This window comes from Micropterus salmoides, unplaced genomic scaffold (genome assembly GCF_014851395.1).
Source record: "Micropterus salmoides isolate LMB-PRFRI ecotype aquatic unplaced genomic scaffold, ASM1485139v1 Ms_hic_scaffold_4, whole genome shotgun sequence".
In the NCBI taxonomy this organism is placed as follows: Eukaryota; Metazoa; Chordata; class Actinopteri; order Centrarchiformes; family Centrarchidae; genus Micropterus; species Micropterus salmoides.
In genome coordinates this window covers 22,337,584-22,362,969 of record NW_024043372.1, presented here as the reverse complement: position 1 = coordinate 22,362,969, position 25,386 = coordinate 22,337,584, and the positions used below count along the sequence as shown (strand labels likewise).

Genomic DNA, 25,386 nt, shown 5'->3' with positions numbered 1-25,386 from the left:
AAACAGGAATTTAAAAGATCGTCACGTGAGCCTCCTCATATTGTCACCCCCCCCCCCCCTCCCCCCTCTCTTACACACACACACACACACACACACACACACACAGGAATGCAATTTATGTAATTGAAATGTATTATGCCTCTGTTCATACACTGGCAGCACAATCATATTCTACCTGTAGGTCTGCTGCTCACATTTTGATAACAATCACATTCATTTTTCCAGAAGAAAAAATAGACCACCCCCCGACCCTTTAGACTCCATTGCCATGGAAACCTCACACTTTTATCTCTGCATTACTGCTGTTCAGGAGATGTGGCACATGTCAGCAGAGGTTTGCGATAGATCCTCTCTGACATGCTGCTGCATCACACGCCTGGAGCAGAGACGTTGTGAAGTAACAGGCCTGGTGGTGAAATGGCTCAGGCATGACACATAAGCACCAACATTGCCATCGATGCTCTGATGTGATCATGAATTCACACCAACCATTATCTTTTAAAAGGAAAATTTGTGTTGCACCTCCCTCTTTTGTTGCAAACAGGTGTATCTCGTGACCTTGTCGCACCCACCTCTTCTTCTCTGCTGGCAGAGCTGATGCTGACAATTAAAGATGAATATCAACAGTGACAGAAGAGTCTTTAGCAGTGTAAGCAGATGAAAGATAAGGAACAGCTACAGAGGCAAGAATAAATTAAACAATAAAAAATCTATCATCTTACAAACTGTTCCAACATACTGACATGTAGAATATGGCTGACCAGAACCAAGAACACATGCATAATAATCCATGATCACAATGTGCTCAAAATAGTGTAGGAAAGGAATGCAAAACTTCTCAAGTTTGGTTCAAATTAATTCAGTTTTAATCAATTATGTTAATATATCTGTAACTATGTGATGGGATTCACATGTTTTCTCTATATTTTCACATATAGAGTTCATGTCATGAAGAAAAGCAGGTTTTCAAAGCATTGTGGTGACAGCGACTGAGAGTGTTTCCTGACAAAATCATCTGAGCACTTCACTGTGTTTTTGACAGTCCATGGTACTCGTTTTGTCGTCTGTCGCCTTTGCTATTCTCAGCTCAGGAGGGAACGGGCTGTTGATTCACTCAAACCTGCAAATTTTGACACTGTAGATGCCCTCTGCAATTCATTTCCATCTGCAGCACACAGACTTGGATGTGTATTTCAAGCTGACAGGTAGGAGCACACTTTTGACATATTTTAGATCTACATTTTGCCACATTTGAAAAAAACAGATCAAAAAGATTTTTCATGAACAATTGAAACAAACAACTGCACATCATACACTCAAATCATACACACAAAATGGTTATAGGTTATCATTAATTGCACATTACTGTGAGCTGCGAGCCTTGTGTTAGTCTGCAGCCAGCAGCAAAACTCAACTCAACTCAAAAGACAATGTAATATGTAATAATATATAATATGATATATGGAGATATTACATTGCACAAATGAGGTGGAGCAATTAGCGAGTCACCCTTAGAGAGTCTAATTAAACAATTACAGAGATGAGGAAGACTGCTACACCCCATGATTCACTCCTCCTCCTGTCCTCCTGCTTTCCCACCAGAAACAACTTAAGGAATCAGGTTTGAATTCTTTGCTGGCCTTGTGATGTCCAAACATATTTTCTGGCCATTGAACACAGCATGCACAGCCCTCTTCACAGGAGTAAAAGCCCCTGAGGAATTTAAAAAGGCCTGTGGCAGTGCGTGTATCTATGTCTGTGTATGTGTTCAGTGAATCTGATATGAGATATGAGAGAGAGACAGAGAAAGGGTCTTCCTGTGTTATATGTCTCACTGCATCACGCTGTCTCTTGTGTCTTTGCAGCTCCGGTGGTGAGTCTTAGTTGTTTGTCAGGTCTCATGGATCACCTACGCATCCACAGAGTGAAGCCATGAGTGAGCAGGCACTTCACCAGCTGAGACAGGGAGGCCTGCCAGAATGACAGCAGGGTGGATTCTGCTTTTGTATGTGTTTACCACAACGAAAGTCAGCAGAGGTAACCTTTCTGTAGTCCCTTCATACCTCCCTCCATCCATCTGTTCCTCAATCCTATACTTCTCTCATCAGGTGTCTTGGGGGGTGGGGGAAGCCTGGGAAACTATGACTTCACTGTTTTTATGGCACAAAGATCCATTGTGAGATCCTTTTACTGGTCCTTTCTATAGAACAAGAGTGGGAACTGCTCTAGACTCCATAGCCAACATGTGAAAATGCCACCCTGGGATACAGTCTGGGAATGGATGCTGTAATAGTATTTAACAAAGAACAATTTTTGACTAAAAAGTGATGAGGCACGCAAATAGTTTTGGGGGGCTACAAAATCTCTCAGTGAATCTGAAAATGCATAGAAACAATTGTTTTTTCCTGCACAGCAACAAATGGAACAAAGATTGTCATTGGAAGGTAATACAGTATTTATAATTACAATGAATTTATCAGATTGAATTTATCCAACATTTAATTGCTTAATTGATTTTTTAAGATAATTTCTTTGACATTGATTGGGAAATTAGACCATGAAAAGTGACAGAAAACTTAAGGATGCAATAGAGGTTGCCGGGGGAAATCTTCACTCGGTCACCAGGACATCTGTATATCGCCTCCTAATACTTACTTATGTGTCCTGAATGTCAAATCAATGTGACGATGAGCAGAAAAGCCTTTAAGGAAGCTTGTTCCTAACATTTTCCTTCTTCTTCATCCAGAGGAAGCTTTGTATGGACATGTGTAGATCTCATATCAGTCATAACTGCACCTCTTTTAATAAATTTTTTTTTGCCCTGAGGCCATCTTCCAATAGGCAGCTTGTGATGTAACAGGTTTCCATGTTTTAAATCAACAGGACTGCCAGATCATGCAGCACTGATCCTTAAGTAAATAATCAGCAGTAAATGTTGCAGTGGAGAAAACATGGTGTTATTCTAATGTTTTGTTGAGTCAGGATCAACAGCAATTGGCTTTTATGTCAACTCCACAACAAAATTTGGTGTCATTTGGCCTCCAGAGGCCGAGCTATCACACGCTATCAGAGCAGGGGCATCCCCCTCTAACTTCAAGAAGTTCTTGAAAACTCATCTCTTCTGAGAACACTTCCTCTTATAACACCTCGAACTCCTAACCTCTAACATGCACTTCCTGTGCTCTTCTTCTATCCCCTACAATTATCTTGTATTGATTGAACTTTTCTGTTAACTCTTACTTCTTTCCCTGGGTATTTACCCCATTGATGTGATATGTGCTACTAGCTCTTACTAGTATGTATTGCTCTTACTAGTAATTATTGCTCTTACTAGTATTTATTGCTGCTCTTACTAGTATGTATTGTCAGTTGTAGATCTCGTGCTGTATTTGATGCTCTGTTGATGCTTGTACGTTGTTTCTCAAATGTAAGTCACTTTGGATAAAAGCATCTGCCAAATGAGTAAATGTAAATGTAATTTGGAATCAACATATTCTATATCTTTAACAAATTGTAAGACACTTTTGTTGCAGTAATATTAATAATGTTTGATGTGGATTTTTGAAGCATGAAATAAAAAGTTTACACCCCTCTGATTCAATCATTCCCAGATTCAGATTATATTTTTTTATTATGCTTACAATGTTTCATGTGACATGATTCAAGCTTAATCTGTCAGTAAGGAATCCACAAAAAATGTCTTGTATTTACAATACAAACTCTCTGCAGAATACATCCCATACATTCATGTATATTTTAGTGAAAGGGGTAGATTTTGATCAGCAAATACACATCCCATTCCTATTAAGGTATTTAAGCCCACCTGAACATACATTCAATCAGTTGCAGGCAGTGCTATCTCGCAGTACAGTGCAGTATAAAATAATGGCTATGGGCCCCCGACACTGTCTTGCAGCGTCTGTCTTTGGCCCATAATCCAAATACTTGCCACAATACTGTACAATTACAGAAATAAAAATGATTAAATAATGTAAACAGAAATATAAAATATCACGTTTCTTCCATTTCTGATATAATTTAGAAATTACAGGTTAATTTTAAATGTAACAAACTAGGTGTGTAGTGTTACCAAGAAATCATCTGCCTTGCTGCTGTCAGCAGTCATGTTCCACATCCACCCTGAAGCATTGTGCTGATCAGCTGTCTCCAGTGTTCACAGACATTTTTAACACCTCAGTGGAGACATGCCATGTGCCAGCCTGCTTCAAAGTCTCCACCATCATCCCTGTCCCCAAAAAACCAAGGACCACAAGATTAAACGACTATAGACCCGTCGCCCTGACATCTGTGGTTATGAAGTCCTTTGAGCGCCTTGTGTTGTCCCACCTGAAATCCATCACAGACCCACTCCTGGACCACCTGCAGTTCGCCTACAGAGCCAACAGGTCTGTAGATGATGCAGTAAACATGGCCCTTCACTACATCCTCCAGCGCCTGGACTCCCCAGGAACCTACGCCAGGATCCTGTTTGTGGACTTCAGCTCTGCTTTTAACACCATCATCCCGGCCTTGCCGCAGGACAAGCTCTCTCAGCTGAATGTGCCTGACTCCACCTGCAGGTGGATCACTGACTTCCTGACAGACCGGAAGCAGCATGTTAAGCTGGGAAAACATGTCTCTGACTCCAGGACCATCAGCACCGGTTCCCCTCAGGGCTACGTTCTTTCCCCCCTGCTCTTCTCCCTGTACACCAACAGCTGCACCTCCAGTCACCAGTCTGTCAAGCTCCTGAAGTTTGCGGATGACACCACCCTCATTGGGCTCATCTCTGGTGGGGACGAGTCCGCCTACAGGTGGGAGATCGACCATCTGGTGACCTGGTGCAGCCAGAACAGGCTGGAGCTCAACGCTCTGAAGACAGTGGAGATGGTCGTGGACTTCAGAAAGCACAGCCCCACCCTCCCCCATCATCCTGTGTGACTCCTCAGTCACCACTGTGGACTCCTTCCGCTTCCCGGGCACCATCATCTCCCAGGACCTCAAGTGGGAGCTGAACATTACCTCCCTCACCAAGAAGGCCCAGCAGAGGATGTACTTCCTGCGGCAGCTGGAGAAGTTCAGCCTGCCAAAGACAATGATGGTGCACTTCTACACCGCCATCATTGAGTCCATCCTCACCTCCTCCATCACCATCTGGTACGCTGCTGCCACTGCCAGGGACAAGGGCAGGCTGCAGAGTATCATTCGCTCTGCAGAGAAGGTGATTGGCTGCAATCTTTCTTCTCTTCAGGACCTGTACACCTGAGGATTCTGAGGCGTGCAGGAGACATTGCAGCTGACCCCTCCCGCTCTGGACACAAACTGTTTCAGATTCTCCCCTCTGGCAGGAGGCTGCGGTCCATCAGGACCAAAACCTCTCGACACAAGAACAGTTTCTTTCCGATGGCAGTAGGCTTCCTCAACAAGGCCTGGGTCACCACTGTCAGTGACTCTCATGCCCCCCTCCCCAAACTCACACACACTCATACACTCTCCTGACCCCACACTTTACAACAATGCTCATCTGTGCTTTATGCTCATGTTGGCAACTTTTGCAAATACTTGTCAGCATTGTATTATAGTATTATTGTATTTTTTAGATTTTATGGATACTTTTTATATATATTATATTACTATTTATGTTTCATGTGTACTGTAAGCACCAATTCATACCAAAGCAAATTCCTCGTATGTGAAAATGTACGTGGCAATAAACCCGATTCTGATTCTGATTCTGATAAAAGACCACAGAGGCTCGTATTTCTGCACGTGCAATACAAGACAATCAATTGCAAACCTACTGATAACCACTAGCATAGGCTTTGATACGCATTCCTTGATGCTGATTTACACTGTTATTAATCAACCATCAAGCACTCATGCTGAGAAATGTCTCCTTCATATGGTATGTATTCTCATCCCCAAGAATCCTCATATCTCTGCAAATGTCACTTTTATTCTAACAAGTAATGCCACACTGAGAGAAGGATCTGAAGAATAAGCCCACAGGGTTTATCATAAATAACTGCTTTGAGGATATTCCCTCATACTTGTATGCTTGTCTTTTCTCCTCATTGCATTATTACTGCAGCGGAGGCTGAGTTACATGTGAGGATGGAAGCTTCTTACCAGGTCTACCTGCACAAATAACAACTGAGCTACACACATGGATCAAACAGGGCTCTGGCTGTGTCTGTCTGATCTTCTGTCAAAGCAGCAAACCTGGAGCTGCACTTCTTTTTTACTCTGAGCTTCTGTTCACCGTCAGCTATTCTTAGCTAATTCTCTTTGCAGCGGGAATAATTTCATGCATCATGCAAAATGTTGCCTTTGCCAATGAGTTTATTGAGATCATTAAGTTGGCAAAGGTTTTTTGGAGTCCTGACTGTACTGACTGTGCAACACCAGCCATCTGCTGTGCAGGACTTTTCATTCCCTGACATGAACGCACGCCCACTCTGTCTCTCAGACTTAACACTTACTAATCAGTTGGAAAGTTGACTTGATACAAAAAGTTAGAAAAACAACAATACACATATACACATACAGTAGGCTTTGTATTGTGGAGAGACATGAAAAAGGGTGTTTTTCTGTCAAAGGAAGTCCTGCAGATGAAACAAATATTTAAATACAGGTTTTATTTTCCTGTAATCATAATTAAGTGCTTTAAACTTGATTGCAACCCGTAAACAGATAAATATAAAAAGAAATGCTCATTATTTTCACAGGTGTTTCCTTACTGATAGAGAATTATATTTTGCTCTCACGTGAAGTTAAATTTCTCACTGCCCAGAGGTTCAATTATTCACACAAGGCAATGTGACACAGAGGAGAAGACAGTTATTCTTATCACCACTCTCTACGCAAACGTCATTAATCACAAATGATAAATCAGGAAAGGAGATTATGGGTGACTAAAGGACTGGGTATGGAAGAGAGTAAATTTGTCATTTCATTGCATCAGTGACAGTGTATTTGGCTATACTATTGTGAGCCAGTTCATTCTAACACAAATATCAGGAAACTATTCTTTGTCATTGTGCACACAATGAACTGCAACCACTGGTAAATGTAAACAACAACCCATAATTACAGAAGGAAGTGTAAGAGATTATTGTTTTTATTTCACCATCATTTCTCTATTCCTTCGCATTAGATCCCCTGAGGTTATTTTGCTGTCACTTGTAAATATTTTAAGACAGAAAAGAAAGGAGGCAGAATGGCTTATTTTTCTTATTCTGCCTCATTGCTGTTTTCATGTAAGCTGAATGGTTTTGTTCAATGGTCACAAAAAGTTATATTGTAGCGCCCTCTGCCGATAACATTTGGGAAAGATGTAACCGGAAGTAGTAGTGAAGGGGCGCCAACTACATTTCTTGTTTGGGTTCAAAGTAACACCAATTTTTTATTTTTAATATATAAAATTTTTTCTAACACACATACGCTTTAATTACTTGTTTAATGAAATGTATTGTAGATATACATTCATGCCAATAAAGATAATTTGAATTTGAGAGAGAGAGAGAGAGAGAGAGAGAGAGAGAGAGAGCTTAAGAAAATATAAAAGGTGTGAATGAGTATTTTGACATATAGGCTAGATTGTGCTTAAAACCTTATTAATCCTTATAATAACAATATTATTAATAATAATAATAATAATAATAATAATAATAATAATAATTGTACAATGTACCTGCACACTATTTTCAAACCCTCGCACAATGTATGATTGATTTTCTGAGGAGTATTCTGACGTTTAGTTTGTCCATATTGTTTAGTTTTGTCAGATTTGCGAAGATTACGTTTTTATTCTGAAGCACTGACCCGGAAGTGTCGGTGTTGTTGCTGCTTAGCGGAAACAACATGTCGCCTCGTGTCTGTCAGGTTGGTCAGTTTCCAGTTAGCAAGTTTAAAACAACTAACCTTTAAACGATTGTCAGCAGCCTCTACAGTTCAACCGGTGTGCTCATCACATAAACACGTATCATGGTGTGGCAGCAGTTTAATATAAAAGTCAAGCATTAGTCGCTATCGTGTTTTCTACCTTGTGTTTACTCGAAACAACTTTTTAGCTCCTTAAAGCTAACGTTAGCCGGCTAAGTTAACTGGTAACGTTGTTTCTTCAGCAGCAACGTTTCAGGTTTATTCACAATGTTCAAATAAACTGTATTTCATGCAAACTTTTGACAACAGTACTCAATATGTAAACTATGCATTATTGACAGTTTGAATGCCCGTCTCTCCCCCTGCAGGTGTTTCATGTTAGCCACTGAGCCTGGCACTAGCTCTAGTAACACATCATCCAGTCGTACCTCTGTCAGTATGTCTTCCCAGGAAGATGGGGCCGCAGAGCCGGGCCCTAACACAGTGGGATCATCGACCTCTACCTCCGATGAGAATGATGCCACCACAGGGGACATCATCAGCGTCACCATTGGAGCGACCGTGCCCACAGGGTTTGAGAACACTGCTGCAGAAGAGGTCAAGGAGAAAATCGGGGTTGACGCACGTATCAGCAAAGATCGTGGTCGTATATACTTTCCAATAACCACTGACAAGCTTTTCCAGGTAGGAAACCTGGAGCCAGTGCATGCCTTGTGTTTCTCACTGTCTTAGCATAGATAAGATAGATAAGAACAATTACAGAGAGATAAGATATGCATAGAAAACTTTGCTTTGATGTTGAATAGTGGTAGCTCTATACATGATATGTTGAACCCCGCCAATCTTACTGATTTAATTTTGCCAGGTGCAGAAGATGTACAAAAGACTAAAATGTATCTGTCTGACTGTCCCTTTATTGAATTACCCACTGCAGGTCCATCTTCTGAAGTCTGTGGACAACCTGTTTGTTGTGGTAGATGAATATGATCATTACCAGTTCAAAGAATCAAAGGTAACTTAGAGACACCAATAGTCTGATGTCGCTTATGTTGAGTGATTTATGGTCAGGGTAATAAACACTGTGTTTTGTGCAGGAGGAGACATTGATGGAGTTGCAGCAGCTTGCCTCAAAACTCCCCTGGACTAATGCCTTAGAGGTTTGGAAACTAAATGGTGCCCTAAAAAAGAAGAAAGGCTACCGGAAAGGAGGAAATGGCACCAAAGTAAAACCTAATAGGGAGGTCACTGATTCAACTGTAGTTGATACTGAGCAGGAAGAGCTGCCTCAAGCGGTGTGTGCTGCTGAAAGCCAGACAAAGATGGAGAAGATGCCTGACCTGGAGTCTAGCACGCAGGACTCGGAGGAGGTAGCGCCCAAGGTCAAACTCCTCAAGTTTCGTGTGACGTGCAACAGGGCCGGTGACAAACACAGCTTTTCCTCTAATGAGGCAGCCAGAGATTTTGGTGGATCTGTACAGGAATTCTTCCAGTGGAAAGCGGACATGACAAAGTTTGACATAGAGGTGGGCATGCTTGATCAGACTGGGCTGACGCAAAGTGAATACCGTTGCACTTGCCAAAAAAAATTACTTTCCCTGTTATGTAATACAAGATAAACTTTCAAGCCATAACCTAATGTTTAGTTTAAGGATTGACTGAAGAAAAAATAATGACTCACTGAAGTAACATTTTCCGTGAAGATGAGCTGTTCATATTATGTGACCATTGTTTTCATTATTGATTAACCTGCAGATTATTTTTTCAGTTAGTCAGTTACTCATTTATGAGAAAAGTAACAGTGAACAGTGGCCATCGCACGTTTCAAAAGCCCAAAGTGATGTCTTCAACCTGCTTTTGTCCTAGCAACAGTCCAAAACTCAAAGATATCCAATTTACTATCATGTATGACGAAGAGCAGCAGCAGATCCTCACATTTGAGAAGCTGGAGCTGGAGAATTTTTGACATTTCTGCTTCCAAATCAAAATAGTTGGCAATTCATTTGACGATTGTTTCAGGTCCGTACAATATACGAACACGTGCATGGTTACATTGATAACTGATAATAATCACGTACTGCATGTTTCTGTACTGCAGGTTTTACTAAACATACACAAAGAAGAGATGGTGATCGGCATCGCACTCACAGAAGAGAGTCTTCACAGGAGAAACATCAGTCACTTTGGACCCACTACTCTGCGGTCTACCTTGTGCTATGGCATGCTCAGGTAATTCTATAATACTCACACAAAGAAACACACAAATAGGTGCAGGGGGTGCACACTAAATTCTCATCAGCAGGAACCTCAACTGTGTTCAGTAAGTTAGACAGCTATGTGTTTCTTTGGACGTGCACAAAGCAAAGTTGGCCAAATGACAGAGAATTAAAGGATTAATACGTTTGCGTGATTGAAAAGATGTTGGTGGGGCTGAACAACAATTCCTCCATCTGAAAGTAGACAAGACTAAGTTGACAGTGAGGTAGGTCACGCGGGACTGAATGAATACAGGCATATCCAATACATCACACGAGCCAAGAACAACTCTTCTCTATTGAGATAAATCTGCAAGTCACACCTTAGTTTTATTTTAAGTTGTTAAGAAAATAAACAAATAACAGCTCTGCCAAGTAATGTTTTCCATGATGAGTAGCACATAAATTAACATTAAGTGCGTAATGTAAAATTCCATAGTGCAGTATTGCTCACTTATTGAACCACATTGTGTTTATGAGTGTCCTTTAGCGTTCTGACAGGTCAAAACTGACTGACTGCTGATGCGGTAGATCTGGGATGCTGTTAATGACCACTTACTCACCTTCCAATAAAAGTCAGTTATTTTTGATTGAAATTCAATCAATAATCAAATCAAGTAAAATCAGTGTCCATGACTAGACAGGAGAAATGTGGTATGTCTACATTGACATGTATAAAATGAGTTCATGTGATGATAAAACGTATATTCATGCTCTGTTGACAGGCTGTGTAAACCTCAGGCATCTGATATAATACTTGATCCGATGTGCGGGACAGGAGCAATACCGTTGGAGGTGAGACATAACTACTGTACAGTATTCTTGCAAGATGTTTGCAAGTTCTGCTTAGAAGAAGAAAGGGCAAAAAACAAACAAAGTACTAATAATTTTTATGAAAAGAAAATGTATGCTTATCAGTCATTTCTTTTATCTGTAATGAGGCCTGCTTAACTCGGCTGTGCGTCAACATCTGGCTGCTTTTTAAAGGTGGTGTAGGTATAGCATAAACAGCTAGATTTTGAAAGTATCCAACTGAAAAAATCCCAGCCCCTCCCTTCACACCTCATTCCTATGCCACTCGCCCAAAACATGTTTCCATGCGCATGTAGGCCAGTGGTGCTTAATACAGTCCTGTGACAGCAACAGATACCGTATTTCCCAGAGTTTTTGAGTTATTGATCGCTGCTGGGATGTAAAAAAAAATAATAAAAAAATTAACAAATATAACAAAAATGCTTCTAAAATAAATTGCCTGTCCCAGTTTTAACACTATTAGAAAGTAAAACCACTTACTAAGTCAACATGCGGTTAGAAGCAGCCTTTTTTTTCAGCCTGTAACCGATCTCTGGTCTTTTTAAATAATAATAAAAAGAGACTACTAATTGTGCAGTGTTTCTCTTCTCCAGGGGGCCATTGAATTTAACTGTTCATTCTACATTGCCGGTGACAACTATGACATGGCAGTTAACCGCACAGTCAACAATATATGTCACATCCAGAAACGGAGGGCAGCCAAGGGCAGGTGAGATTGGGGGGGGGGGGGGGGTTTAGAAGGTAGGTTTAATGTACAATTTTGTGTAGCTGAGAAGAGTAAAGATATAAACCCCCCATTTGGATCCTTTGAAACAGTGCATCTGGATTGCCCATTGACACAGTACGTTGGGATCTGTGCAATTTACCCATAAGGACCAGCTCTGTTGACATAATCATCACTGACATGCCCTTTGGAAAGAGGTACCACAGTAGTTTACTGTACATGGTTGATTAAATACTATTTAGAAATTATTCTGGAAATGTCGTTTTCAGTACTGAAACAGATTTATTTTTCAGCGCTTTTGTTCAACCGTCATATCAACCATGACATAAAACCTTTCCTTTTTTCTTGAAGGATGGGTTCTAAGAAGAAGAACTGGGACCTTTACCCCTCCTGTCTGAGGGAAATGGCCCGTGTGTGCAGACCAGGCTCAGGAAAGGCTGTCTTGTTGACCCAGGACAAGAAATGCTTCTCCAAGGTAACTGTCATGCAGATAAAAAGGAGTTTCAGCTGGTGTATTACACGTTTCCAGGAAAATAGGATACTGTTACATGAGAAATTTCCAATAAATCACAGTGCAAGTCCTGTCCTGCTACTATCTTACTGATAACGACTCATCATACAGTAGCTTTTGTTCGCTTGATCTAAGTGTTCACCCCGATGTACGCTTGCTGGCAGCATGTGCACACTGCCTATTATGAACACAATAGCTGACTTCCAGCAGCCTTATTATTCACAAAGCAGCAGCTAACTCACACTAAACTATGTTAGACAACACACAGACGTGTTAGCAGGCGCATCAACAAACACAGAGGCGACACGCTTAATGTTGTTTCAAGCTGCAATGTTTTGCTTTGCTAACAGTGATGCACAAACGAAAAAAAACAGTTTCTTCAGTTTGGAAACTTGTTGCCTCTTTTGAGCCCTTCTTCACTCATCATTACATCATTATTCATCTTCATTTTGGACAAACATGATGACTCCTCGCTTATAATAATAATCATTGTGCTATAGAAATTGTATTCTGGGTTGGGAACAGGTAGATGCACCTGCCCAAGCAAACAATTGTTGTAATAATTAACTGCTGACGGGGGCCCAGGTGCACGTGCAACCTGCACGCCTTTGGTGCGCCGACATTGACGTGCACTAGTCGTAGTGTTTCTATTACAGTAGGACAATACACAGTGTGTAAGTGCCATGTTGCACCCGAGGAATGTTGTATTAGTTTTTTATCTCCACCCTTGTATAATCAATGGTTCTGCTTTTTTTCACATCTGGAGGCGTGTCAAGATCTAAATAGTGGACAATACTTGTGTGTACACGTATACAACCTGTTGCTATGGAAGTAATTCTAAAAATAATACATTTACAATAAAGTTGTATATGTTTTGAAGTTCCTAGATGTGTGTGTGTGTGTAGACATTGATGTTAAAAACATCACCAACAGGCCTAGAAATCACCACAGTTTAAATTGATAAAAAGGTGGTTGCCAAAATGTGTAAGATCCTTTGCTATGAGCGCAGTACAAATAAATCGAGGGACCACAGTCGTTCCTTCATCTGGACCTGAGAATACCCTAAACTCCAAAGTTCAACACACACTGAGTTCACATTAGTCAAGATGTGCTAAACCAGAGAGTGGAAAGAAAAAAGAATTGCTGCTTATTTGGAGCAGGTTCATGTTCGTGGGTCATCGAGGGTGGACACTTGTCGACCTCATAATATTTTGGAGATGATGTGGTGCTAGGGGAAAATGCTACGAAATCACTGTGGTGATGGTGTTTGGTGACTGCATCAAACTACTTTAAAAAATGTTTGATGAGTATGACAGTATGTTCATATAATATCAGTTCCTTCTGAGATGAAGTCACATGTCAGTGTTGAACCTTCTTGTTGTGATCCCATGGATACTGGTGTATTCATATAGTTGCAACAAAACAAGGAATTCATTCATTTCAGATTTATCATTTCTTAAAATCCCCACCCTGCTTTACAAAAGACATTCTTAAATTAACTTGTGAGCTATGAATATTTTGGACCTACGAATGGGGTCATGGGTCAGTGACATGGTTTACTTTTGACCTTTGTGACACATGGGCTTTCCCAAATATGTTGAAACTCATTAAATGATTATTGTTATATAGTAAAGTTGTGTTTTGGTGTGAAATGGAAAAATCCAGTGTTGGTGTGATTTCAACCTTTACTACAATCCATTAGGTGGGATCATTTGTAAATGCAAGTGTTTTTTGTGTTTATGCAGCTCTCCAAGAAGTTTAAACAACCTAATGTGGTCCTTCTGCTTAAAAGCTTGCTTTTATCCTGAAATAATCTCTAAATAATAGTCCACAGTTTGAGTGATGCAGGTTAAACTCCGCTCAGTCGCGGCATCGTTACCAGCTGTATTTGTCTATGCAGAGATCTTGTTTTACACAAAACAAATGTGTCATTTGTTATTTTGCCGTCACAAGATTTATGTCGTCTCCAGGCCATCTCGAGGATGGGAGGACTGTGGAGGAAGCTGCACACTGTTTGGGTCAACGTCGGGGGTTTACATGCTGGAGTCTACCTCCTCAAGCGGACCGGGGCTTTGTTTGGCCAAACTCCTGAGGATGTCTATGAATCACGAGGACCGGTTAATACACAAGGAGACGAGAAGGACAACAAGGAGATCTCTTAATTCACATCCTGGGTTTAAGTTCTGAATTGATATTTGAGGCATTGGTAGGATTAACGTTATTTATATTCTCTTTATTTAATTTTTTCATAATTCAAGTTCTCTAGTCAGGCGTGCCAAACTATTTTAGTCTGTAAGTTTTGTATTTCTCATTTGTTTTAATTTGATAAATGTCTTAACTGGAAAGAGAAAAGCCATTTCCAAGTTCAACAGCGGTTTAGTGTTTCTCACACTCTCAGCCAGTTCATTTTTGATATTGCTGAAGGTTGTTTCATTGCACACCACAGACCCGCTGTGTCCACTTAGCAGGAACTGCACATTGCCATTTGTTCTGATGAATAAAGATTCCAAGAAAATGTAAATTGATGTATATATTCATCACTTATTACATTACATTTTCCCAATATTACAGATTTTGTGTCAGAGACAAACAGCAAAGTGTAAAGTGAGAAGAAGGAGAAGCTGTACATCAGAAATGTTTAATAGCTTGTTTCCTGTGAATATGATGGAAAAGAAAATAGGGGAACTAGTATGAGCTTGTGCCTTTCCTCTCCTCTGTCTGTCTTCCAACACCACCCACCTTTCCCTTCATTTCTGCCCTGTTGGACGTGCAGACATGAACACACAACAGGTGGGGACACATGATGGTAATGTCAACTGATATTAAGTCAAAACGGAAATGACTCAGGAGTCGGTGACGGTAAAACACTGAGGTGTGCGTGAACATTTGCAGGCAGGATTATACTTCCCCTAGCCATTCATAAAGCAGGTGAAATCTGAACACCGACGGGGCATTCCCAAACAGGGAAAATAAAATAATTTATTCAGCAGCCCTTCCCATAACTAATGAAAATAAACCACACACATAGTAGGTTCTGCGGTGAATTTGATGTAGGCTAGATTTAATCCGGGATCTGATGTGGGAATGAACTGAAGGTCACAAATTGGAGAATGTAGGCTGTCCATTTTTTAAGCTATTGTAAACGTGCTTAATTGGAATATTTTAAAAGTGTGTGCCTGAACACTGGGGGCTGTTTATATTAATAGGTCACCACCAGGTATGTTTTATCTGGCATAATTCCCCAGGAATAAATTCAGGCTGCGACATGCTGAACAGCCTGTAAAATGTGCGATGAGGAGGGAATGTCGTTTTGTTTCCTGGTGTCACCCAACGTCGTATGTTAGGCTACACGATGATGGGCGTAACGTGCAATGACGACGAGGATTCTGTGGATTTTGACGGTGACGTAAGGAGGAGATCTGGTTAAAAGGCCACCTGAGGGTTGAGGTTGAGATTATACTCCACTGACTTCGCAGCGGGGAAGTAAACACACGAGATGATCTGGACTATTTTTCTGCTCATCCAAGTTGCTCTGCTTTATTTTATTCTAACACACAGATCGAGGTAAGTTAGGCTACTGTTTGATCCACCTGTATTGCCCTATATACATATTGTGATTGTCCCATTTGCCTGGAGCAATGAAAAGCTCGCTCTTTTTAACCCTGAAATAGGTGTGCTCTTGTCATCTATTCTTTTTATTTACTTTAGTGTAATATCTGTATTTTTGCTGTGAACTATAATGTAAAACCAATTCGGTGCTAAGTAGTTTATCAATAATAATACCATTGTTGACGTACTCACCACGCGTTTTTATTAACGCAAGCACAGCTAGCCTATTTTCTTAATTTAATGGGTTGCTCCTCCTTAGTCTAAGGAATGTGATTAAACTATAATTTAAACTTTCAGTGTTAAAATTAGAAATCTTCCTATAGGAATCTTTACACCTCACTGCTTTTTGTTTTCATTTGAAGCAATAACAACTGTTATGTATTTGGGATGTAATATTAATTTTAAAACTAATCCCTGTTATTGTTCTGTTGACTTTTATCTTTATAACCATAATCTCACGATAAAGACTGTTTGCCCACGGATGGAAGCTGGCAGACCACATAATATTGTTATATTGATGAGGCAAACAGCAAAGCATATGCATGTGTCAAATAAGATACATTGTGTTGTTTATAGTCCTGTACCTTTAATAGTGTGACAGTTAAATAGTGTAGTAGCATAAATTGCCAAACCAACAGACAAGCCACTTAAAACTTAGAAACTATTTAACAATACACAAACTCTGTTTTAATTTCTTATTTATATTCTTGTTTAGATCCAAGAGTGATCCACCTCTAGACAAAGGGATTATCCCATGGTTAGGCCATGCACTTGAATTTGGAAAGGATGCTTCCAAGTTCTTGAATCGAATGAAGCTGAAGCATGGCAACATTTTCACAGTAAGTAGAAGAAACCTAAAGATGATGTACACTTCACACAACAATCATACATCTGTAGAACCTTAGGCTAGATGTCTGTGCATTTTTAGGGGCTCTTCTCCATATTAGCCTAAAGGTCTTTAAACTGCTGTGAAAAAAGGGAAATTAAACATTTATGATTCCATGACAACTGGGAAAACTCCCTCCACTGAAGAAGATAGTGTGATACAATTGAAAGCTGAAGAACATCTAATAAATTGATCTGATGATTAGATTGTTTTATCAACTTCCAAAGTCAAGAATAAAGTTTATTATGCAATTCAACCTTACTAATAGATTATAGTGACCGCTTGGTAATCAGTTCTAATGCTACATTCAGAGGAACTGCAACAGTAGAAAAGAGAAGTACTGTTTATAAAACGTGATAAAGGCCAGTGAATTTTTAATCAGACCTGTTGTAAAATTTTCATCTTGTTTTAATCCCAAAATTAATTTAGAAGAGGCTAAGAGTGCTACTACCTCTTCAGATGGTTCTGTAGAATATATCTTTTAGAGATTTAAGAATATGTTCATAGCCTATTCATCACCATCACACAACACAGATTAAAACCACTATGATTTTCAGTTATCTTGAAACAAAATGTTTCATATGTTTTGAGCTACTTACAAACCATTTCCCAAGAAATGTGATCTGGAGTTTTGTATTAATTCAAAAGATTTGTGGAATACTGCTCCTTATCAGAAATCAGATAAACTGAGGTGAAGTTGTTTAGCTTGAAAAAATAGTTAAGAGATGAGATACTTAACAATTATAACATTGAGTATTAAGATATCAGCCATTGTCCAAATTTAGTTTGGTTAATTTGTTTATTACTGCTTTTAATCAAACAGCTTAACATTCATAAATGCATTCAAAAAGAATCTGCTTTCATTATACCTGTATGTATCCAATACATTCACTGTTGCACTGATGATCGACAGGTGCGTGCTGCCGGACGTTATGTGACGGTGTTGCTGGATCCACACTCATACGACACAGTCATCAACGACTCGGATTCCCTAGACTTTACTCGCTATGCGCAGGTGCTCATGGAGAGGATCTTTAACCTGCAGCTCCCACATCACCAGCTGGCTAAAGCAAAAGCAATGATGAAGAAGTAATGCCCTTATTATTTTAAATTCCAAACTGAACACTTGCACTGTGTACTTTTATTTTCATTTCATGTTAACGTAGAAGCGAAAAGTAGTTTGTGGGAATCCGCCCGCTCAGGTCTCATGAATAGTATGGCTGTGGACACTTCTGTTAAACACTCTTCCCATTTTTGGAAATCTATTTTTAGGGCTTCTTGTTTTGTAATTGCTCAGTTGTCACACAGTTTTTTTTTCAGGGAGATAGTGGCTCAGCAGGTAGCCAGCCAAGAAAGGAGTGTAAAGCCACACACTCAATTCAATGTTTTTTATTTGAATGTTTTACGTTTTCTGGTTCCATCTGTATATGAGCATGCAGCTTTCCCACAGTTTGATCTTTAATAGCCTCCTTTATTTGCTCATCATGTTACCACTTCACCCACCTTCGCTAAATATAAAACCTAAGTTGTATTACTTAAGGGGGAAAAGTAGGGCAACTAAGTCAACAGATAGCTTTAAGAATGTGGGTTACTGAGTAATTGCTCTGTTTCACAATCCCTCAATCAGGGTAACATGATTTACAGGACTGCCTACTGTGATACAGCAATTGACTGTTTCTTATCATGTAATTGCAACCTTTTGGGTCTGTAGGCACTTCATGGGAATGAATTTAGCCGTCCTTAACAGCACCTTGAGACGACACCTGCAACGCTTGCTGAAAGCCAAGATACCTCAGAACCAGAAAGACTGGAAAGAGGAGGGACTGTTCAGCTTCTCCTACAGCTTACTCTTCAAGTAAGAGCCCACTCCTCCTGCTCACACACACATTTTTGTTCATTAAGGGTAATACCACACAAGGTTCCCCAGGTCACATTAGCACGATTTGCTGAGCTAAAGTAAGCCAAAGGTGACAGGCTGTGATGCTCTGTCTGTTTGTTTGGTTGTTTGGTCTGACACAGCTGCCTTCATAAGGATGAACTATGCGGTCAAAATAACCCAAGGTCAAGATTATCTTTAGTGTCTTGTTTTGAATGAATATCCAATCGTATCTTCACACATTTATAGACAGGTGAAAAATAACTATTCGGAAGGCTAAATACACTTCACTGTACAACACACACTCTTAAAGCTGTAGTATGAGATTTTTTACATATAATTGAACATCCACCCTTGACAAACAAGTTCTCACAATGCTGATTAAGCCTGTCACCACAAGGTAAAGCTCTCTGTGTTCGCAGTGTACTGGGGTTTTTTAATCTGGTCTCTGTGGCGATGTTTTATGCCAACCAGCAATGATTGGTTTGCCTGAGCTGAAGTGGGGAGCACCTGTAGCTACCTAGCCACTGAGTAGGGTACGGGTATGGCGGAAGCATATGTCCTTAGAAATGCCTGGAAATGACAGTATTTGTGTAATTATTCTCACTGACAGAATGGGAGAGACTACAGGTTTAACTATGTCAAAAGAATGATTCATTTATGTCAATGGCCGTTAGCTAAACAATTTACATACCAGTCAATCCTGCGGTCCTCTGTTTGTAAACATGGCAAGACGAATGTAGGATGACGAAACTCGTTCACACAAATGTTGGAGGTCACTTTTCCGGTTGAACATTTTGGCAGAGCGGATGTGAATCAAAATGTAGCAGTTTCGTGGAAAGAAGCACCATCAGTAAACAAAGGAGAGAGCAGATCGTGCCAGAAGTGATCTGAAATGTGAAACAGTATATGATAGTAATGTTTACTGTGACAAGGTGACGTCCACCGTGAGGAGATGCCTCATAGTGTGGGCCAGTTTTCCGGCCAGCCGGAAAAATACCAGTTGAAAGGGGATTTCTTGTGCGTGGAAACTGTGTGGGCTGGCTATCTTTCCATCAATCTGATAGTCCTGCACATTCCCACACTTTGTATCTCTCCTTTCTCTGCAGGGCGGGGTACCTGACCCTGTTTGGAGGAGAACAGAACAACAACGGCACAGATCCCTCAAGTGTCTACAAGGAGTACAAGAAGTTTGATGACCTCTTAACCAAAATGGCAAGAGGCACACTGAAGTCAGGTAGTTGGACTGAAAACACCCCTACTGCCTGCAGGTGTCTGAAAGCACTGTGACAAAATAAAATAAAATAAGTAAAATATGTCTGACAGTTATGATGTACATCATGTGTCGATATAGATCATATAGGGGTCATATCAGAATTACCAGCCATGAATCAGGAGAGGGCATTGCGTAAGTCTTTGCGGTTTACATTTGTCACTGTCTCGATGAGCATGGCTTGACATCATCGATGGATGTTCCCTCAGATTTGTTTTGTGGTTGCCATGGCGAGTTTCAATTGCTTACATAACGTCTGGGAGCCTTTTAGTGTTTTACACGATTTTCTTTCACAATTCACGAATCACCATCCCAGTCCTCTACAGCCTGTGATCTAGCTGGTAGCTCACTTGCCCCTGTCACTACATTGGCTAAACCTTACTTCCCCACACCTTGTCTCTCTTTGCACACCGCATTATCGTTTAGAATTGCAACCTGCCGCAACCACACAGGAAAGTCAGCCAATAACAATATTATTGTATACCTCTTTCAGCCGTACTTGTCATACCTGAAATAATGTTTCCTCATCCACCTCTTCCGGTTGAGCTCAACTGTTTGACTCGCCCCCTGACTTACTTTGTGATGTTTATCTGTGTGATAGAGGAGAAGAGGACAGCCCAGAGTGTTCGACAGAGACTGTGGGAGCTCTTGGCTCCAGCAGGTCTGAGTGATGACTCAGGGTCAAGCCCTTGGATTCATGCTTACAGGCGGCTCCTGCAGGAGGAAGGGGCCGATGAGGAGACACAGAAGAAGGCTGTACTGATGCAACTCTGGGCCACACAGGTGAGTTAGAGATCAAATGAAAGGCATTCTGTGTGTACAAATTTCAGCTGGTAATCACCTCTAAAGATTAGGCAAGTTGCCTGCTCAGTCAGAGGAACGTGATGTCACGGTGTCTCTGCTGAGGTTGTTTCTGTCCCGCAGGTCTCCAAGGATACATGAATTCAAAGAGACCGAGATAGAGGTGTAGAGGTGAAGTAGCAGTACTCTCATTTGGCACATGAGAGCGCTGTTCACCTCTGCTTTCACAGCAGTTATTCTGCCTTTCAGTGGGAAAGCCATAAACGGTTGTCAGGAATATAGATCGGGGAAAGACAGAGGATTGTAAATAAACATAGTATCATTCTTGAGACTACCTTGGTGGTGGTAATGTGCTGGACTTCAAAAAGCTGATATTGCCATTTCTTACATTACAATAAAGGGAATGGCAGCTTTATTGATATTTTTATCTGTTACTATAATGCACAGTTTAAGGTGTTTCTCCTGAAGAATCGTTGTATGAAAATACAAATAATTTACAGTTACAACTAATAAGTCTGAAACTTTTAAACTGGTTTGTTTGTACATCTACAAACAGTCGGGTCATGGAGCAGTGTGCGCATACCTGCATCTCCACCCATGTTAAAGAAAGTGATTGTCATTTCTACATTTACAAGACAAAAAGTAGGTCAAGGTTATACTGGTTTCAGTCTTGAATGAGATTTGAGCTGGTCTTGACTACTTACTCACATATAACTGGACTTGGTATTGACTCATACGTCTTGCCTACAGCCCTGCTGGAGGGGTTTATTGCACCAAAGGTGTTAATCAGACATTTACTTGAACATTTGCTTTACCCAGCAGGCTGCTTACTGATCCTTTTTGCACTTGTCACCGTGGTTTATTTCCGTTGGATTACAAGTTTTGAGTCATAATGTTTAGTTGTCTCTGAGTCACATTTTAAACTTCCCTGAAACTTTAGTGAGAGGAATTAACATGTATTTGCATGATGTACTTGGACATACAGAGCATTTGTTAGATGGTTCAGGCAATAATGTAATGCTAGTCAGTGTAGTCAAACGCACAGAAAATATTTCTGCTTCTAAGGACGGTGTCCCACGCTCAGGTCTGCGATACTTGTGCCAAATGTTTGGAGAATATGTTCTTGTGACGCATGCTTTAGTGGATACTCAAGTTCTATCATCATCAGTGTTTATGTATTGTAAAGTAAGCATTATTTACTCTTTGTAGTATATTTGCAGTGATTTAGGAGGCAATTTTGTAGAAATGAAATCACTATGTTATATTTCCTCTGTGTTCACTACTGTATGTGTCTACTCCTGGCAGACAATGTTGTAGTTTACTCTAAAGCTAAATAGCTTAAATGTCCTGCCCTTGGATGCAGGCAGATGGCAGGGGACCTCGGGTTTCCAATGGCTTTCCTTTTTAAGTAAACCATTACCGTGCTGCGCTTTGCTAGTAGTGAGACTATCCAGACCATGGCCCCTCTCATCCCAGACACATGAAAGGAAGCCATTCTTTTTTTATCTCGTCAGCACTAAAGATTCATTAGGCTTTTTTAAAAAATGTATTTATTTGAACCTAACTTTACTGGAAATCTGTACTTTGTTGCAACAACAAAAGACAGACATGGGTACTCTGGGTGTCATGTGGTGTTCTTATTTGCAAACACTAAATAACCACCTGCGCTGTCACTATGCAACGCCAAAGTGAGAGAGACGACCTTATCATTGTCATCATGTGAGTCTTTGTTTGTTTCCAGGGTAATGTTGGCCCTGCTGCATTTTGGCTGTTGGGCTACTTGTTGACCAGTCCTGAGGCTCTGACAGCGGTGAAGAGGGAGATGGAAACCTCAGAGACCTCTCACCTGGACAGACCTGTGAAAACCCCTGTGTTTGGTGAGGGCTTGATCTCAGCTTGTGTAAACCAAGACATTTATTGTATAGTTGTAGGTGGTTCCTATTGTCAACAAGATGAAGTAGAGACAAAAGTCTGGATTCACTTTTTTTCAGAATGCAACATATACTGTAGTCTATAGAATGGAGAATAGAATCTGGAATAATAGAGATTATGTACACATATAGAGCACAATTTACTGGACCAAGAACAATGGAAAAAAGAAAACTTATTAAATAAAGAAATTGGGAATTATAACTCCAAATAGGCATTGTGTACTGTATAAAATAGACCAGTTAAGTTGTAAAAATTCATAAAATATATTTATGAGGACAAATACTGCTGCTATTATGATATTATTAACAACATTTCTTTCTGCCCTTTCGCAGATAGTGCCCTGGAAGAGACACTTAGACTCACTGCTGCCCCCTTTATCACCAGAGAGGTAGTGCAGGAAAAGACCCTCCACATGGCAGATGGCCAGGAGTACCTGCTGAGGAAAGGAGACAGGGTGTGTTTGTTCCCTTTCAACAGCCCTCAGATGGACCCTGAGATTTACCAAGAGCCACAGGTTTGTAGTCCTGTCTTGTTAAAGTAACGGCATCCCTGTTTGAAAAAAACTTCCTTAGCTGCCAGTAGGAATAGTAGTAATTGTATTGGGGATTAGTTGGAGGCATATTTAAGTGTAATTAGTGTAGTGGTTTATGTAAGGTGGAAACAGCGCATACACAAAGCTGACCCTGTATTACCCAGTGAGAGGTCAAACCCAGAGCTGTGGACCATTGAGAGATTAGCCGAGCACAGGAACAGAAACACAGCTAATAGGCGTGGGAAGGACATTGCAGTAAGACTGCATTAAGAAAGTCTGTCTAGCAGAAATTAGAAAAACAAACAGGCATTAAACTGTATAATCGAGCTAATTTCCATAGATAAATCTGTCCTTTCTAATTGTTTGCATCTAATATCTGCTTCTAAAAAATGTGTTTCCTTTCCAGAAATACAAGTACGATCGCTTCCTGAATGAAGATGGATCAATGAAGAGAGATTTTTATAAAGGAGGGAGGCGGCTGAAATATTACACTATGCCATGGGGTGCAGGGACCAATGGCTGTGTGGGAAAGCACTTTGCCATCAATACCATCAGACAGTAAGTGTCCTAGAACTAGTGCATCATATATGGTGACAGACCTGAAAAGGTTTCCACGCTGGAGAAGTTTGTTACCTTAGTGTTCTAATTTTATGTTTCATCTGTGTCTACTCTTGAGGTTTGTTTACATGGTGTTGGCTAACTACAATTTGGAGCTTTGTGACCCAAATGCTCAGATGCCGGAGGTAAATGCCAGTCGTTATGGATTTGGGATGATGCAACCAGAGGGGGACTTGCTCATCCGATATAAACCCAGGAATACACTTTAAACTTTAAAACCAGCAGAACACCTATCTTGTATGCTCATTTCAACATATGCACATTGTTTATAGTGTCAATATGCCGTTTGAACTTTTGTATTTTTTATTTATGCTATACAGTTTGTACTTTTGTTATTTATCAATAAATGTAAATAATACATTATGTCTAATCTTGTGTTTTCAAATTTCTTTGCGTTTTTGGAGTGAAATGATTAGTTCAAGTCCGTTACAGCTGCTTCAACTAGTGTTCACAAGGTGTTGAGGGGTTCTGTATGTTAAATAGAGAGCACGAGTGCAATGAGGGGACTGCCTGTACTGTAAACAGAGCCGGCTACACATCTGTCACACTGACACATGCCTGCTGTTTCCAGAGTTAAGCTAAGTGGAAAGTTTAGATTTATATGCCGTTTGGAAAGAGACTAATCACAAACAGTACAATGCAGGCTTGTGATTAAACAACAAAGAAAAATGCTCTTTATTTCTGTTCACTTCATGTTGAAGACATGATGTTTTGATTAAAAGATACAGAGTTAGGGCACAGACATGAACAAAATCTGCCCAACTAAGCCCCAATAAAGGTGGCTTTAATTATGTGTCCTGAGTCGCTGATTTTGTGCGGATGAATGAGTAACTTTTTTCCACGTAACATGACTATGTCATGGAGCCAAGACAATTGGGTTGTCTCTGCAAAGTCTGAATTATACTACTGCACAGACTTATAGTAGATACCGTATTTCCACCATTTTTCAGATTAGTAAGCATCCACAGGCTACCATCCAGGGAAATCCAGGAGTACACCTCTTTCTATAAGGATATATGGTGTGTTCAGTGGCCTTACTTTAAAATGAATCTACAAGAATCCTGGTAAAATTACAGTTTTTGCTGTAATAGTTATGGGCATATAGTACCTTCACAAAATTATTTTGATCAAGTAGTGGCAGATGGTGTGAATTCCTATGAAATGGTTTGCTGGTCTCTTACACTGCTGCACAAAGCATGAACTGCATTATAGATGTTCTGAACTGTGGCTCAACGGCTCTGTGAGGGTTAAAACTCACACAGGCTGCAGCCGCTGGAGGAGTCTGAGTGAAGTCAGCCCCTGCAGGATCCCGTTCACAGTTACAGGCGCCGGACGGCCAGCAGGTACTCCCGCCGTGAGCAGGTAGACGAGAGAGGACAGTATTCCCGGCGACTCCCGAGAGTCTACTTGTTGATTTGCCCCGGGAGGGGTGGACAGGGCAGATTGGACATGGCGAGGTCTGCGTAAAACAATTAAATTTTTCGACATGTCGCTATGTAGCTCGTGATGCCTCCATCAGCTCCCGGCAGAGCGCGGGAGACCTGGACGGGCATAAGAAGTTTCAACGCATTTACTCTTGAAATGGTGCTGATGTCCGTCCACGAGGTGAGTCGGGATTTAAGAAAGACACGCATGTATCGTATTTCTTTATTGTGTTTGAATTTAATCTTGGCTT

General features: G+C 40.6%; 2 protein-coding genes across 4 annotated transcripts; both read left to right on the top strand.

Annotated features, from left to right (window-relative positions):
* The first annotated feature begins 7,810 nt into the window (after positions 1-7,810).
* thumpd3 (THUMP domain containing 3) lies at positions 7,811-14,705 on the top strand. Of its 3 annotated transcripts, none has more exons than XM_038696996.1 (10): positions 7,811-7,884; positions 8,253-8,568; positions 8,819-8,896; positions 8,979-9,407; positions 9,980-10,110; positions 10,862-10,931; positions 11,543-11,658; positions 11,766-11,870; positions 12,025-12,148; positions 14,155-14,705. In XM_038696996.1, the coding sequence occupies exons 2-10, from the start codon at positions 8,260-8,262 to the stop codon at positions 14,344-14,346; spliced, it is 1,554 nt and encodes a 517-aa protein (XP_038552924.1). In that variant the 5' UTR covers positions 7,811-7,884; positions 8,253-8,259; the 3' UTR covers positions 14,347-14,705. The 3 variants fall into 3 exon arrangements, with proteins under 3 accessions (XP_038552924.1, XP_038552925.1, XP_038552926.1); XM_038696997.1 differs by having other exon boundaries at positions 7,861-7,989; XM_038696998.1 differs by lacking the exon at positions 7,811-7,884 and adding an exon at positions 8,116-8,140.
* A 753-nt stretch (positions 14,706-15,458) lies between these two features.
* Positions 15,459-24,071, top strand: LOC119886340 (prostacyclin synthase-like). The gene is made up of 10 exons (XM_038696999.1): positions 15,459-15,748; positions 16,509-16,632; positions 17,593-17,768; positions 18,391-18,534; positions 19,665-19,792; positions 20,430-20,611; positions 22,371-22,506; positions 22,894-23,075; positions 23,500-23,651; positions 23,770-24,071. The coding sequence occupies exons 1-10, from the start codon at positions 15,681-15,683 to the stop codon at positions 23,918-23,920; spliced, it is 1,443 nt and encodes a 480-aa protein (XP_038552927.1). The 5' UTR covers positions 15,459-15,680; the 3' UTR covers positions 23,921-24,071.
* Positions 24,072-25,386: the final 1,315 nt, after the last annotated feature.

Coding starts and splice junctions, on each gene's coding strand:
- LOC119886340 (XM_038696999.1), top strand. CDS start 15,681: ATGATCTGGACTATTTTTCTGCTCATCCAAGTTGCTCTGCTTTATTTT. Junction 17,769..18,390: donor GCAAAAGCAATGATGAAGAA/GTAATGCCCTTA, acceptor TTGGGTCTGTAG/GCACTTCATGGGAATGAATT. Junction 19,793..20,429: donor AAGAGGCACACTGAAGTCAG/GTAGTTGGACTG, acceptor TCTGTGTGATAG/AGGAGAAGAGGACAGCCCAG.
- thumpd3 (XM_038696996.1), top strand. CDS start 8,260: ATGTTAGCCACTGAGCCTGGCACTAGCTCTAGTAACACATCATCCAGT. Junction 10,932..11,542: donor CAGGAGCAATACCGTTGGAG/GTGAGACATAAC, acceptor TCTCTTCTCCAG/GGGGCCATTGAATTTAACTG. Junction 11,659..11,765: donor CGGAGGGCAGCCAAGGGCAG/GTGAGATTGGGG, acceptor CCTTTGAAACAG/TGCATCTGGATTGCCCATTG.